Below are 16,116 nucleotides of genomic sequence, written 5' to 3'. Positions count from 1 at the left end.
AAGAAAGACCAGCAGCCATTTTCCAAGAAAGTCTGAGGTAAGTGAGGCTGAGAAAGAGTGAAAGGTTCAAGGTCACTGGGCAGGCCAACAAATTCTTCAGCGCCCAGAACGCAGATCCGCACCAAGACCATGCAACCCGCCCCCCCCCCCCTTCTCTGAATTCTATGCCCTACACAATGGCAAAGTAGGGATTTGAACCGGGGTAGACTATCCCCGATCCTAGCTAAATGGCGTGCTGCCAGTTATCAGTTGCGAGGGGACCACAGGAAAGGACTCCTGGCGCCGCGGGGCCCTCTCTTCTCCACACACGCGGCCCTGCCTTGCCCAACCCCCGCGGCTAGGCGGGAGCGTGATGCCGGTGCGCACGCACACACAAGGCTTTACACGCGCCTGCCATCCTCTTCGCACCGGCAGAGATGCGTCGCCTCCTTTAAGGCGACCCGGGGCGCGGGGGTTTGTGTGCTAAAAATAAGCTCTGCTGCGGGAGTCACTGGCGGGCGTGCTTGCGCCTCGGAGCAGGGCGAGCGAGCCAGTCCCCGGCGCCGCCGCTGATGCTGCCGCTACCTCAGTCACTGCAGTGAGTTACTGCAGTAACCCCCCTCAAGCAGCTGCACTCTCTGCTTCAGGCCGCCCATGCTGCAGCCGGCTCCTGCAGGCATGCTCACCTTCTTCCTCGTGTCTGGCGGCTCCATCTGGCTCTTCCTGGGTAAGTCATTCCGGCGCCCGCTCCCACCCAGGAGATGCGCTTTGCCCGGCCTTCTGGTTTCCTGCACAGAACCATCCCACCCCCGCCCCCCATGCGCGCACCTTTTGTCTTCTTCACGCCACGGACTGCGGTTTCCCCTGCCCTTGCTGTATTTCCATTTATTTTATTTTTTTTGGGGGGGGGTGCTTGTGCAAAACGAGAGAGAGGGAGTAGGTAATATGTGCAGTGAGCAATCCTTGCCAGCAAGTTAGCAAAGACTGCAGGGGGCTGTTTTGAAAATGACCTCGGTGCAGCGCTCGGCCATTTAGGCTACTCAGCACATTTGCTGCTTCTCTCTGCTTCGCTTATTCTCCCTGGAGCCTCCCAGCAAGATTGTTTCAGCTACCTTTGCAGAAGAAAAAAGAGGTTGTTTCACCCTCCTCCTCTCTAGAGCTGGGATGTTTTAGAACGGAGGATGCATATTCGTTGCTGCAGTGTCTTGGGCCCTCTCTGTAGACATTCTGAAAGCTCTACAGTGCATTGCAAGGCTGTGTTCCTTAAAATACTGAACAGCCAGATGCTGAAATGGGATGATTATGTAATCTCTCTCCTGTGATGAGAGACTGCTGATGTATTCATTTAAACTAGGTCTACTCTGAGGTTTGGCTCAGGCGAGATAGTTTCCCTTTGCCCTTAAACTATTTATGTATGTGCATGGTGCAGGTGTGGAGGGAGGGGTAGGTATGTGCGGAGGGAATCGCTTCTGTGTTGCTGCTGATGCAGGCGGTAAGGATGCTTAATGATTTAAAGATGATGGGATCAGGCAGAGAGGATTACAGGGACCTTGGAATAGCAACTATCCTCTTCTGCGATTTACAGATTCTGTTTTAAATGGTGTAATCTGTGGCTCCGATTTGAAACAACGCTTTGGAGGTGAGAAAGGAAGATGTTTCTTTTGTGTGACTTTTGTCATTTACAGGTTTAGTTTTACACTAGTTTTGCTTTTGATGAACAGATCTGTGAGAAGGAGGCAAAATACCTTGCGGAGTGGAGGTTCTTTCTGTAGAATGAAAGGTTATACTGGAGGATCACGAGGCACCTTATTGGGGCTCTTACAGTCAGATAAATAACTAGCAAGTGTCCTTTGATATCTGGTGGTGCTGTAAAAGATTTGGGGATAGGATGGTTAAAGGGGGGCAAAATAGGTTTTGGAGACTTTTTAATTTCTAAAAGAAAGAGGCACTGAACATTCAGTATAGGATGAAAGCCTGGCACATGTTTCCCCAGTTTGGGAAGGGGGAGGGCTGCTGGAGAGGGGCAGGAAGTTTTTTGCTTGTTCAGCCGTTGTAGCCAGGGGAGAATCCTTCCCTAGAGCATGACACCGTTCACAGATCTTCCACATACATTAACTGTATTGCATTTTTGATTGGGTAAAATCAGAATAAGGCCAGTCAATGAGATAAGGCGGAGGCAGCTTAAAAGAAAAGCCTGCTCTTTTATAGTACTTCTCAGTGAGCAATGTATTTGAAATTATCCAATTTATTCTCATAATACCATGTGGCACTGGAGGTGATTTTCAAGCTCTAGAGCTGGGGACAAAGTGGCTGCATGCTGATCAGTTAGGAATATCTCTAAGAAACTGGAATCACTACCACCATTCCTACCACTGTATTCTGGTTTAATGTTTAAGGATTGGAACAAATCTGTTTTGTAAAAAGCTGCAAATGTTTGCTCAGTCATTGCTCAATTTACTTTCTGAACAGCTCAGTAAGATAACTGAGTTCTGCAGGGATGGGATCAGTAATTGATCTAAACAGGAAACAGTTCCAGTTTGTCTTCTGAAGACGTGAGCAGTGACTCACAAAAGCTCATACCCTACTCAAATCTTTAAGGTGATACTGGACACTCTTTTCTGTTTGACTTTTGATACTTTAATAAATGGCTGAGTTGTTCTTTCATGGAAGGCCAACCTGTAGCAGTTGAACAGAAGGTCCTGTGGTTATGGATGTGGCAAAGAATTAACTACACAGCTCTCCTCTTTCCAGCTCTGCAGTGCTCCTTGGCAGATTTGCACAGCTTTTGACTCTCCCAAGCTAAGCATCACCCACTAGACTTGTATAGTACATCCTGCAAGATTTTTGACTACCTTGTTTTTGCAGCCCCAGAAAGGCAGCTTTAATGTTTTCACTTCCCTCCTATTTCTGCTAGTACAGTATTTTTGCTTTAATGCCACTTGCGCATCACCTTCAGCAGTAAACAAATGATGGGCAGGGCAGGGAAATATGCAGTGTAATGGCTTGAGAACCTGGAGGAAGTTATACTGGATGCAGCGGATTGGCTGCACTGTGTTTCTTGTTAAATGTTGGCCACTGAAGGAAGGGAGCTGGTATAGTAATTCCTCAGTGCTGAGAGGAAAGCACTGGACAGACGCATACATACACACTTCATCTTTATTATTTCACACATTGCAGGCACAGAAAACAGCTACTTTGATGAACTCTGCCTCTATTGAAGTCCTGGAGTTCAGCCAGAGAGCTGTTATTTTTTATTTGATTTTTGTAATGATGCCTGAAAGTGGCCACAGAGGAGAGCAGCATTAATTTGTGTAATCCCCAAAGAATTCTGGGGCTTTCTTTCTTTCTTTCTTTCTTTCTTTCTTTCTTTCTTTCTTTCTTTCTTTCTTTCTTTCTTTCTTTCTTTCTTTCTCTCTTTCTCTCTTTCTCTCTTTCTCTCTTTCTCTCTTTCTCTCTTTCTCTCTTTCTCTCTCTCTCTCTCTCTCTTCTCTCTTTCTCTCTTTCTCTCTTTCTCTCTCTCTCTCTCTCTCTTTCTCTCTCTTTCTCTCTCTTTCTCTCTCTCTCTCGCTATTATTTATCAAACATTTTGTTCCAAAGTTGAAGAATTAGATGGTCTTGATTGTAACTCTAACCAGTAAAGGCCAGATTGAACACCTTGTTTTATAATATTGTTGTTAAGATACTTAGGCACAGGATTCCACCAGGCCCCTTTAGAGGAAGAGGACCCAATTAGAATTCGTTTCAGTCTGTTTATATATGGATATAAATTCATGGGTACAGTATCCAAATAAAATGTGGTATCAGGATGGAATAGAATATTAATTATCTTGAACGTGTGCATCCTTGCTGACCACAGTAGGAACGTCCTCACTTTTAGTTGGGAATTTACTTCATTTCTGACCATTGCTTTAGGCTTATTTATTTGTTCATTGAATTTATAGCCCTCCCCTGTACAACAGGCCTCAGAGCAGGTAACAACATAGTTATAAATTACGTTAAAAGTAATCTTACAACAGTCGATATGATGGCACATATAAAGGAAGCACAGCACAGTGACCCTTATCCAGAAGGGGAGTCAATATCATGCAGGTTAAATAATAAGGGAGTAACAGACAAAGGAGGGAGGTCAATCATGGTGGAGACTGTTGTTTGTCCTTATATACCATAAGCCTAGTGGAACATCTCAGTCTTACAGGCCCTGCAGAATTGTCTCAGATCTTGCAAGGCCCACATTTCACTTGGCAGAGAGTTCCACCAGGTTGGCCTTCTCGGCCCTAGTTCTAGTTGAAGACATCCAGATGCTTTTTAGGCCAGGGATTGCTAGTAGGTTGTCATCCATTGAGCATAAAGCTCTTTGGGGAATGTTCCAGGAGAGGTGGTCCTGCAGATACACTGTTCCCAGGCCATTTAGGACTTTAAAGGTTAGTACCAGAACCTGATCCAATATTCAGTTTGGAGCCAGTGTAGTTGGTGGAGCAATGGCTGGATTTGGGCTTTAAATTTATTTATTTATTTGATTTATATCCCGCCCTCCCCGCCAAAGCAGGCTCAGGGCAGCTTACGCTTGGAGGCCATAAGGCCAACATTAAAACAAGATAAAACATAAGTGCATCATAATAAAACAGTTACATAAAATAGTAATTTTAAATTACTCATATTAAAATATAATGGTGTGTTAAAGATGGTGGGTACTGCCGACTATGTTGTTATTAAAATTTTGTTACTCAGTTACTTCTGCTGAATGTCCTGTGAAAGGAGGTCCCCAGTCACACTGTGATGTTTGAGGTGGGCCAGTAGATTTGTTCTGCTGTCCTGTTGTTATAGATTTTGATTTGAAAATGTCTGGCGGAAGAGCACCGTTTTACGGGCCCTGCAGAACTGTGTGAGCTCTCGCAGGGCCCTAACCTCCTCTGGCAGCTCATTCCACCAGGCAGGAGTCACAGCAGAAAAGGCCCTGACTCTGGTCACCTGTGGTTCCTGTAAGAATCTGTGCTATTGCATTTTGGATCAGTTGAAGTTACCAGGTCAGCCTCAAGGGTACCCTTGTGTAGATCAAGTTACATTAATCTAGCCTGGAGGTGACCATTGCATGGATCACCATGGCTAGATCAGGATGAGACAGGAAGGGGTCCAATTGTCTAACCTGGTGCAGATAGAAAAAGGCCAACCTGGCCACATTTGTGAACTGGGCCTCCATTGAAAGGGAGGCATCAAAGACCACGACCAGGATCTTCACAGTTTGCGATGATGTTAAAGGCACCCTGTCCTAGATCCAGAAGTTGGCACCTTAGTCCAGAATCCCCCCAACTCAGCCACAGAATTAGATGGAGAATTTCACCTGGCTCTGTTGCAACAATCCAACCACAGCCTCCAGACCTTTGGTCAAAATGTCTGGGGCAGCATCTGACTGGCCACTCATCAACAGATAGAGCTGGGTATTGTCTGCATACTGATGACAACCCAGCATCCAGCTCCATGTCAGCTGGGCAAGGGGGCACATATAAATGTGAACATTGGGGAGAGGATTGCTCCTTGGGGAACCCCACACACTAAATGGTATCATGGTGAAACCCTTTCCCCTGGTGCTAACCTCTGTCCCTGACCTGGGAGAAAAGAGGCACACCATTTTGAAGCTGTCCCACAGATCCCCATGTAAGCGAGGTGGTGGGTCCACAGATCATAACTGACTGTATCAAATGCTGCCATCAGATCAAGCAATAACAGCAATGCTGACCCACCCCAATCCAGCTGTCTTTGAAGATAATCTGTGAAAACAACCAGTGCTATCTCCATCCTGTGGCCAGGGCAGAAGCTGGATTTAAATGGTCTGGAGCTGAAGTGTCCTCCAGGAAAGTTTGGAGCTGTTATGCTGCTGCTCTCTCAACTATGTTATCCCAGAACAGAAGATTTGATACTGGGTGGTAGCTGGACAAATCAGTAGGATCCAAAAATGGTTTCTTTAAGAGCAGCCTCACCACGGGCTACTTTAATTCCCCTGGATAGACCCCCAAACTCAGGGACAGGTTTATAATGTCTACCAGGGGGCCCCATATTCCGTTACCACTAGCTTTCACTAGGCATGATGGCTATGGATCTAAGAGGCAAGTAGTAGGCTCCAGGATCCTGTCAGCAATGGCCCAGGAGAAACAGCTGGATTTGTCCAATACTCGACCCAAAGACAGCCTCCAGTTCATGTACTGTATCAATGTTGGCAGGCAAGTCTTGGTGAAGCAACAAGATTTTCTCTGCAAAAAAGCTTGCAAAAGCCCCACTGATGATAGCTGAATTTCTAACATTTTGAGTTCTTTCCAAAAGAGAGGTTAATGACTTAATTACACTAAATAATTGTGCTGGGTGAGAACTAGCGATGCGATGGAGGCAGCATAAAATCCCCTTTTAGTGTCTCATAGGATCTCATAACATAAGCTTCATCACAAAACCATTGCCAAACTTGCTGTAGTTGTCTAAGCTCCCACTCCATGCTCCAAAGCTCCATGGTATGCTATGAAATTAATTTGGAATATGGGGGAAGAGGATGTGGGGGAGCAATTTAATCAATGACTTCAGAAAGATTAGTATACCATCATCTATCAGTGTATCCAATAAATCGCCTGTGGCATTGGATGCCACAGAGCATTCTGAAACTCCATTGGGTCCATCAATCTCCATGAGCAAGCATAAATCAGCTCACTGCCTGTGCAGGAAGGGGCTTGGACACCAAGATGGGCCTTTAGGACAAAGTGGTCTGACAATGGTACTCCATAAATGGCAATCAGACCCATATCTATCCCCATGCCAAAGATCAGATCCATTGTGTGACCTACTTGATGCACGGGACCTGATACAATCTTGAAGAGTCCCAGTGTAGCCACGGAAGACACCATGTCCACAGTTTGCAAGGAGGCATCAGCATGGACATTGAAGCCCCCCAGAACTATCAGTCTAGGGAACTCCAAGGCCCAACTCAATACCACCTCCAGCAGGCTTGGCAGGCTACCTGCTGGTGCACTAGGCAATTGGTATACCAGCCAGATAGCCAAACTCTCCACAGCGTCCCAGACCAGGCCAACTCAAATCAATACTGGAGATCTTTGGAACAAGGAGTGCCCTGAAAGAGAATGACTTCCAAATGAATATTGCCACACACACCTCAATCCTTTGTACAGAACTGATGAAGGACTGAATACCTGGGGGTGGGGGTGGGGTGGGACAGCTCTTTCAAGGCAACTGTCTCACCTTCCTTTACCCAGGTCTTGGTCATGAATGCCAGGTCTACTTCTTGCATTGCAAAATACTCCTGGAATGTAATGTCTTATTATTAATGGACTTGGCATTATACAATATCAGATCTGTCTCATATCAGATCCGGCCCTCATAACAAATGAGTTTGACACCCCTGATCTAGGGGTCTTAGTGGACCATACATTGAACATGAGACTGCAGTGTGATGTGGTAACTAAAAAAAACAAATGTGATTTTGGGCTGTATCAACAGAAGTATAGTGTCCAGATCAAGTGAAGTGATGGTATCATTTTATTCTGCTCTGGTTAGACCTCACCTAGAGTGTTCAGTTTTGGCCACCAACATATAGGCTATAGACAGGCTGGAATGTGTCCAGAAGAGGGCAACAAAGATAGTGAGGGGCTCAGAGACCAAGTCCTACAAGAAAAGGTTGAAGGAGCTTGGTATGTTTAGCCTGAAGAGATGATTGAGAGGTGATATAATAGCTATCTTCAAGTACTTGAAGGGCTGTCATATAGGGGATGGTGTGGAGTTGTTTTCTAATGCCCCAGAAGGCTAGACCAGAACCAGTGGGTTGAAATTAAATCAAGAGAGTTTCTGACTAAACATTAGGAAGAACTTCCTTACAGAGCAGTACGTCAGTGGAACAGGCTTCCTTGGGAGATGGTGTGGACTCTCCTTTGGAGGTTTTTAAATAGAGGCTAGATGGCCATCTGACAGCCATGCTAATTATGTGAACTTAAGGATTTTGTGCTTAGGGATGGCAGGAAAGGTTGCATCAGTGCTTAGTGGCCCCTTCTAACACACCCAGGGAGATGACAATTGCTACTTTGGGGTCAGGAAGCAATTTTCTCCAAGCCAGTTTTACCAGGGATCCTGGAGGTTTTTTGCCATCTTCTGGGAATGTAGTAGGGGTCATTGGTGATGTGAGTTTGGAGGTATTCATAGACTTCCTGCATTGTGCAGGGGGTTGGACTAGATGATCCTGGAAGTCCCTTCCAACTATATGATTCTATTATTCTAAGGCCACCCTATGAAAACAAGACTCCTCAATGGGTCCTCTTCCTCACCTTGTCCACAGAAGTCATGTAGGAAGTCAGCAGTCTGTGTGGGGTGTTTCATATTTGAATAGAAGAGGCTTGAATGGTTGAGGCTTCATTATCATTTTATATCCACTGAGGAAAATATGTTCTGTAACATTATTTTGCTATTCCCTGTGTTCCCTCTCTTCACTGTAATTCAGTTGACTGACTGGCACATCATGTTTCCCTGCTTGCTGTTCACGGACTTGACCCAATTGTGCAATCTGGTAATACAAAAGTTTATTAAAATGCAGGCGTGGAATCAATTGTAGTAACACTTTTGGCAGAACAATTGTCCCTTAATAGGATTGTTACAATATTAAAATAGCTGTGATTCATCGCTATTTTGGTTTTGTTCTGATGAGAAATGCTGAACTTTTCAGGATGGGTGTGGATCCACTAGGGGGCCCTACTTAGCATTTTCCATGGTCAGCAGAGTCTCACCTGGACTCAGTGCTGTTCTTTAAAGTTCTCCTTTATTGTCAAGAACCACCTCCACATGAGTATGTTTCCTTTAACCTGTTCTCTTTGCCCCTTTTAAACTTCAGGAGGCTGAGCTGTGCTCCTGCAGCAGGGCAGTTTCACCAGGCCTACTGAGGCCTGGTTGCTTTATCTTGTCCAAGGCCACAGCCCCTCTCCCTGCCCCGTAGGGTTGCCAAGTCCCATTAAAAATATCTGGGGACTTTGGGGTTGGAGCCAGGAGACTTTGGGGGTGGAGCCAGGAGACACTGGGGTGGAGCTAGGGGGAGGGGGGGAAACGGCGCCGGGGAGCCGCCCGGCCTCGGAGCGGGCGACGTCGCTGCGCTGCTGGCACCTCTTCTCGGCTCCCCGTGGCTGCTCCTCCGAGATGGGTCCATCTCAGAGGAGCAGCTGCCGGGGGGTGGGGGGGGCGGCAGCGGCGCGGTGGTGTCGCGCGCTCCGCCTCTGGGTTGGAATCGGAGGGGGGGGTGGAGGCGGGCCAGGAGCGTGGCGAGCCGCGAGTCCGGGTCCTAGAAGGGCTCGGATTCACGGCTCACCATGCTCCTGGCCTGCCTCCGCCCTCCCCTTCTCTGGTTTGGCTGCTTCTCCTCAGCCCAGCACTGCTCCTCCCTTCTCTGAATCTTATTCATCTCTTAACTCCTTACTTGCCTTGCCCCACCCACATAGAGTTAGCCAGAGGCCCTTGCTATCTCCCATGCCTCCAGCTAATGCCCTAAGTGGAATAATAAAAGTAGTAATAGTAGTACTAATGAAATAATAGTAATAGTGATGCTAATAAAAGCGTTCAAATCTCACATTTGATTGTGGTTCAGAAAAAAAATGAACAGCTTGGAACATTTAGTAGGGGGATAGCTGGGGCTGAGTGGTAGAGCATCTGCCTTGCATGCTGAACATCCCAGGTTCAATTGTTACCATTGCCAATCAAAAGAATGAGGTGGTAGCTAATGTGAAAGATGCACCCGCAGCCCTGCAGAGCTGCCTTTAGCCAGAGTAAGACAGTGCTGACCTTGATAGATCAGTGATCTGACAAAATATAAGGCAGTGTCAAGTGTTCGTATATACGTGAATCCAGCTTGTTATCAAACTCATGCACATGTCTTCCAACATTATGATGGATTATAGTTGATCAGGAATAATCACAAACAAAAAAGCCATATCTGAGTTTTTATGCAAGTTCTTTCTCTACCACCAGAGGATGCACTCCTCTTCTAGCTTATTTCCTGTCCGTCAGCAAGCATGCATATTTTAGGGAGTTCCACATTTGTGCTTTCAGAGCTGTCAGGTTATTGATCATTTCTTTTTATTGTGCCTAACAGAGTCCATTTGAACCATCTTGCTTGGGATAATTTATGCAGGGAAGGGGTGTGAAACGCTATTAGATCTGAACTGAGTATATTTCACTGGAGGGTTGTTGTTTTTTATTTTACCCAAGATGAATGTGGGTTTTCACTGATCACAGGAGATGCATCTTCCAACATTTTGCGCAAAACTGAAGTATCCAAAAAAAGAGGAGTAGTAGACCTGTGCAAAGGTTTGCATCAGAATGACAGCTTCTTTAAGAAGATTGTATTTAAAGTTTGTAGACTGCCATTCAATTAGGCACATTGTGTGAGAGAAAAGTGGGGTATTAATGTTTAAATACATAGTAATAGAAGAGGGTCCCCAGAGCTTCTTTAAACAGATGGTTATAAGGGCCCATTCATGCATATGAATGACAAGGTCTGAAACCTCCTGATATCACAGTTCATTCTATTTGAGTCATAATTACATCATCAGCCTTCATCATGAATACTTCCATAGTAGATATCTGTAGAACAGCCGCTCAAACATTTACAAGCTGGATTCTTTTATTTGGCTGGTGCATGTCCAATAACAGGTTATTTACTTGGCCCTGATTGTTAGTTCTTCCTTCCTTAGATCATTTGAGCAGCTTTTTAACATCCCATCTGTCAGGATTCCTCCTTCTTTGAGTGGGAATGGAACACTGGAAGTTAGCAAGAAGGTTCATTCTACTTAATGGGATGGAAGATGTTGTAGTCACATCCTGTGTTAAAGGATGGAAACGGTGTTCCGATTCCTTGGGAGGTGACTACCGACTAGGGTTGCCAAGTCCAATTCAAGAAATATCTGGGGACTTTGGGGGTGGAGCCAGGAGACTTTGGGGGTGGAGCCAGGAGACATTAGGGGTGGAGCCAAGATCAAGGCTGTGACAAGCATCATTGAACTCCAAAGGGAGTTCTGGCCATCACATTTAAAGGGACAGCACATTTTCAATGCCTTCCTTCCATAGGAAATAATAGATAGGGGCATCTTCTTTGGGGGCTCATAGAATTGGACCCCCGGTCCAATCTTTTTGAAACTTGGGGGGTACTTTGGGGAGAGGCACTAGATGCTATACTGAAACTTTGGTGCCTCTACCTCAAAAAACAGCCCCCCCCCAGAGCCCCAGATACCCCCAAGTCAATTCCCCATTATTTTCTATAGGAATAAATCTCCCTATGGAATAGCAGAGTTCCCAGCAGACATTTGCCTCCCCTCTCCCCGCTTTCTGATGACCCTGAAGCGCGGGGAGGGCCTCCAAACCGGGGGATCCCCTGCCTCCACCTGGGGATTGGCAACCCTATGGGGGAGACAGGCAGAAAGAAAGCAGCTTTAACTTTAAATGCATTCTCCGAGCCTCTGGAGACAAATGCCTTCTCCAAGCCAGCTGATGGGGCGGGGGGCTTTGAGAGCCACACGCTATGTGCGAAAGAGCCACGCGTGCCCACAATTTGGCCAGCCCTGGGCCAAAGCCTTAACTCAGGCGGGGGGGGGGGCAGGCAGGGAAGCGGCTCGGCTCCGGCTGGCCTGCCCGGTCTCGGGGAGTTTCCCAGGCTCTCCAGGGAGGGCCCAGAGGCGAAGGGGTTAACCAGGAGGCGGCCGCGCGGGAGAGGAAGGGCTCACCTGGGCCAAAGGGCTCACCTGCCGCACGCGCGCTCACCTGGCGGAGAAGGAGACGCGCGGCGCCGGGGAAAGTTTGCTCCGAGTTGGGCGCCCCTTCGGGCCGGAACCTGCGCCCCGCCATCTGCCTGCTCGGGCAGCCCCCGTTGGTAAGTGGTGCTCGGGGGCAGGAGGTGCATGTTTTGCACCCCTGACTCCCGGGGAGACCTCCTCCGCTTGCCCTTCCTTGGTCGGGGCTGGGTGGGGAGGGTCTGCCCCCTCGAAGGGTCTGATGCTGGCTTCCCTCCCCGGCCCAGCCCTGCACTTCCGGAGGGCCCACGATCCTGCCCCCCGAACCATGCGCCGCGGCGGGGGCGGCGGCGGCTGTGCTGCTAGAGGCGGCTAACCACGCGGTTGGGGTAAAGGACGGGCTTGAGGGTGCGTGGGCGCAACGGGCGGGGCGTGGAGACCTTCTGCTACGGCTGGCCGCAGCGCTCGTGCACCCTCAAGCCCGTCCTTTACACCGACCGCGTGGTCAGCCGCCTCCAGCAGCACAGCAGCCGATGAGGAGCACATGAAGCGCGAGCGCAGGCGGCCCCCTCAACCCCCGCTGGTGATGCTGTTCATCCCCAGCATCCTCCCCGGCAGTCCCCGACGCCGCCAGCAGCAGGAGGACACCGCTTCTCCCCCCGCTTCCGTTTTTTGGGGGAGCGGGGGAAGAGGCTCGGAAACCTGGGGTCCCCCGCTAGAGCGGGAGGGTTGGGACCCCTACTACCGACACATTTCCCCCCCCCCCCAGGTTCTATATGCTAATATCTACTGTCTTTTTTCCTGTTATTTCAGCTTCTGCACCCTTTTGAGCTTGGAATATCTTCATAGCTGAAGTTAGTGGAAGTATTTATATTGATATAGAATAGGTACAATTCATGGAAGTCTGTGGAGGGCTCTGAAATGGGTGGAAGAAGAACACACTCTGGTGATGGACATAGTATTTTAAAACTTAGTTTCATGTCTTAAGCAATGCTCTGAGGGAGTTCCAAGTCCCATCTATCACCATGCCTTCCATAACTTCAAGCAGGAGGAACTTTCTACGATAAGTTCCAGTGTTCCAGCCATTGTACTTATTTTCATGCCACCACCGTGAGATCTACAGTCTGTTGACAAGTTTGAAATGAAATGATGAGATATTAGTCAAGAGCAGCTGTTCTGCAGCTGGGTGTTAGCTCATTGCCTCAGTCTGCCTGACAAGAAGTAAATGCTGCCAACCTGAGAGAAGTACTGCACTGCTTTCAGCAGGGTGGAAGCTGCTCCAGTGGCCCGAATGGTTTAAAAGAAAAGCATGTGCAGACTGGAAGGGAAAAACCAGGTGCTCCAGAATGCTCCAGAGGTTGACAGGAGGAGGGTGATAGAGCTTACAGCTCTTCAGGGACATGAGATCCCGCCCCCCTACAAGCTCCAGGAATTTACCTGCAGCTTGGTTTCATTGTTTCAGAGGTGTGGTGGTCCGAGGCTCCTCTGGGCAAGAGAACATGAGGTAGGGTGGCCCTGGATACATGTACCACTGCTTTAGAGAAATTAACAGAATCTGCTTGGATGGCTAGGCATGTACGTAGTGACAATAACATCATAGGTTCTGATCAAAATGACTTTGACATACACGTGGAAGATCTTAGGCAAAGGTTCTTGAGTTTTGGCTTTCAAATACAGCTTACTAACTCTCAACTGCTACCTAGAACGATAGACAAATGTCAGAGGCCAGTTTTACAAGGGACCAGCTTCTGTAAAATAAACCACATAACAGATGCAATAGAACTCTCTGTGTTATTACAAAAATGATGTTGAAGGTATTGCAGCAAATTTTAATTGATCTCTGGTATATCCTTAATAGTCATGAAACATAGATGGAAAATCCTTGACAAATACCCAACTTAAACCCAGAACAAACTATAGAAAAATGTACTTATGTGAGCTAAGATCTAAGAAGAGACTACGTATTACTTTTGGATTTTTATCACTTTAAGATGAAAATTCTTTTTAAAATCCAAGTATAGGATTCTTCATTCACTTCAGTGTCTGATGAAGTGGGCTGTGTTCAACTGTAGTCTACTGTTTAAACAAAATAAGTTCAGAAAGTGCTACAGAGACTCCTAATAAAACCACTGGTCAGGTGCCCCAGAATATAGCTTGACAGCCACTGTTTTGGCAAATATGCCTAACACTTGGAGCTGAATAGCCTTGCTACTTTCCCTTCAAAACTGTATTCTGCCTTGCAGGTTTTTGAACATTTGCTTTCCTGGTTGCTTGGTTGGTAGTATAGAGGCTCTTTTGCGTGGAACTTGTTTCAGTATGTCTGCTAATCTGTATGCTTGGCTCCCCTACCCTTAACTCTTCTGTGGTTGTTACATTTAGACTAAAGTAATGAAAATAGGGACACAGCTTAAGAGACAGATGATAATACTGAATTAATCAAATATCTACTGAAAGGATAGGCTGGATCTGAATTCATGCCAAATAGAAGGAACTCAGCAATATTGTATCAGGAATAGCATTATAATTCATTATTTTTCTACCCTTAAAACTTGTGAAACTCTCTGGCACAAGTTCTCTATTCCTCCTTATTCCTTATTCAGTTACTTCATATGGTCAAAGAAATTCAATAGAATTATGAAAATTATAAAAACTATGTAATAGAATTTAATGTTTCTAAACCAACTTTTAATTTGAATCATAGAAGGCAACTTCTGCCAGCAAAGGATAAGGGATAACTATCCTAGATAACTGCAGATTTTCTCAGTTTGTCCCCACATTACTCCTGGGGTCCACTGGCTGAATGTTGACAGTTGGCTGCAATGGAGGAGGGCTCAGAAGTTCTTTTCTGTGAGTTTTGCCGCATCCAGGACTCTGTGTTTAAATTCTCAAAGGTTGATTTTTTGTTTTGTTTTGCATGCTCATATTTATTCATCTAGAACTTCTTCTTGCTGCCTCCCCAGGATACATTCTTTGTCATATAGCAAACTGAATAAGTCGTATTAAGATTAATATTTGTGGATGTCTGAATCACTTCCCTTGACTAGCCCATCTCTCTGTGTTATTCTGGAATTATTCAGGAATAATTATGAACCATTGTTTTTCATCATGGGAACAAACTTTGGAAATTCTGGGGCTCCTTTTCCTTTCTATCCTTGCTATACAAGAAATTGAAGACTTCCTGGTTTACAAAGAACAACAGCATATTGTGATGTCTGAATCAGATGAAATAGCAAAGTGGCTTGTTCTCCTGGATTGTAATCAGAATAGTTCCAAGATTCTCATCAGAATAAAACCATGGTTTAGAATTCTAGTTTCTAGTGATAGAAAGCATAGGTTTGGATTCTGCCAATAAGTTCCATATGTGTGAAAAAAATTTTCATTGGTTCTCTCCCCTGCCTGCACACCAGTCCTCTAAATTCCCCTCATGGTGTTCATGGGGATTTCCTTTCTCCTAGGAGCAACACATTTGGGTGTGCAGAATGAGAGGAAGAAGTTGCGCTCTGTTGGTGGAAATTCTTCAATAAGTGGAGATTTTCAGCAAGATCCAAACTTTAATTTGTTATGTCATCTAGTTTGGCAAACTGTCATTTATTGGGCATACAGAAGTCTTGAATCTCTGAGCTGTGGGTGGGTGGAGGAGGACATGGGAGTACACAAACCATGGTGTCATGTCAGAATGTAACCACTGTATCTGGGAAATTGATCATGTGTCCATTCATTCTAGTAGAGCTGTGTGTGAAGCATAAATGGAGGAAACAGATTTCTTCCATGAAGAGACATCTTGTTTGTGGAATTTTATCAGCAGAAGTCTAGGGCTTGAGGCAGAGGTACGAGAAGGTCCATAAGCAAAATAATGTTGCCGCATAGTAATGCATGTGTATAAGACATTCATTTATTTAGAATTTTAAAGAGGAAATGAATCCATGTTTTGAAAAAAACCCCAGAACTTACATGGGTCCATATGCAGAGTCAGACACACACAAGAGTAAGACAGCCCAATTATTTCTACACTAGAACATTAGGAAAGAAGAGAGAATAAAGCTGATTATCTTAAGTGCCTGGGAGACCTGTGGAGATGATGAAATCTCCACAGGCATCCTGAGAAATCTAACAGTGTAGTTGTTGCAACTTGCTCTTGTGGAAACAACGTTGCTCTCTAGCCATTGGTTTGTATCGCATCCCTTGTGACTTGTATCTCCATTATTTCATTAACACTTGGATTTTTGCTGATTGAGTAGAAAACCCAAGAAAAATTGAAGGCGGTCTGCTCTTATTGCCACTGTAACTGGTAGCAGTGTTTCTTGGGAGGGCCAGTGGCTCATGCTTGTTTGTAACCGGGTGTTTTTTCATGTCTTTAGAAATGGAGACTTCTTACAAGTTTTCT

At 46.1% G+C, this 16,116-nt stretch overlaps 1 protein-coding gene across 3 annotated transcripts in view; it reads left to right on the top strand.

Annotated features, from left to right (window-relative positions):
* Positions 1–470: 470 nt before the first annotated feature.
* ACSL6 (acyl-CoA synthetase long chain family member 6) overlaps positions 471–16,116 on the top strand; it is a 160,406-nt gene continuing 144,760 nt past the window's right edge. For 2 of the 3 annotated variants that reach the window (XM_060240479.1, XM_060240481.1), the window contains exon 1: positions 472–706. In XM_060240479.1, the coding sequence (XP_060096462.1) occupies positions 634–706 (73 nt within the window). In that variant the 5' untranslated portion in view covers positions 472–633. Of the gene's footprint in view, positions 707–16,116 lie in introns of all 3 variants that reach the window. The other variant, XM_060240478.1, reaches the window with a different exon arrangement.

The sequence above is a fragment of the Heteronotia binoei genome, chromosome 5 (genome assembly GCF_032191835.1).
Source record: "Heteronotia binoei isolate CCM8104 ecotype False Entrance Well chromosome 5, APGP_CSIRO_Hbin_v1, whole genome shotgun sequence".
Classification (NCBI taxonomy): domain Eukaryota; kingdom Metazoa; phylum Chordata; class Lepidosauria; order Squamata; family Gekkonidae; genus Heteronotia; species Heteronotia binoei.
The sequence above is the reverse complement of the archived record's forward strand: the minus strand, read 5'-3'. Positions and strand labels throughout refer to the sequence as shown.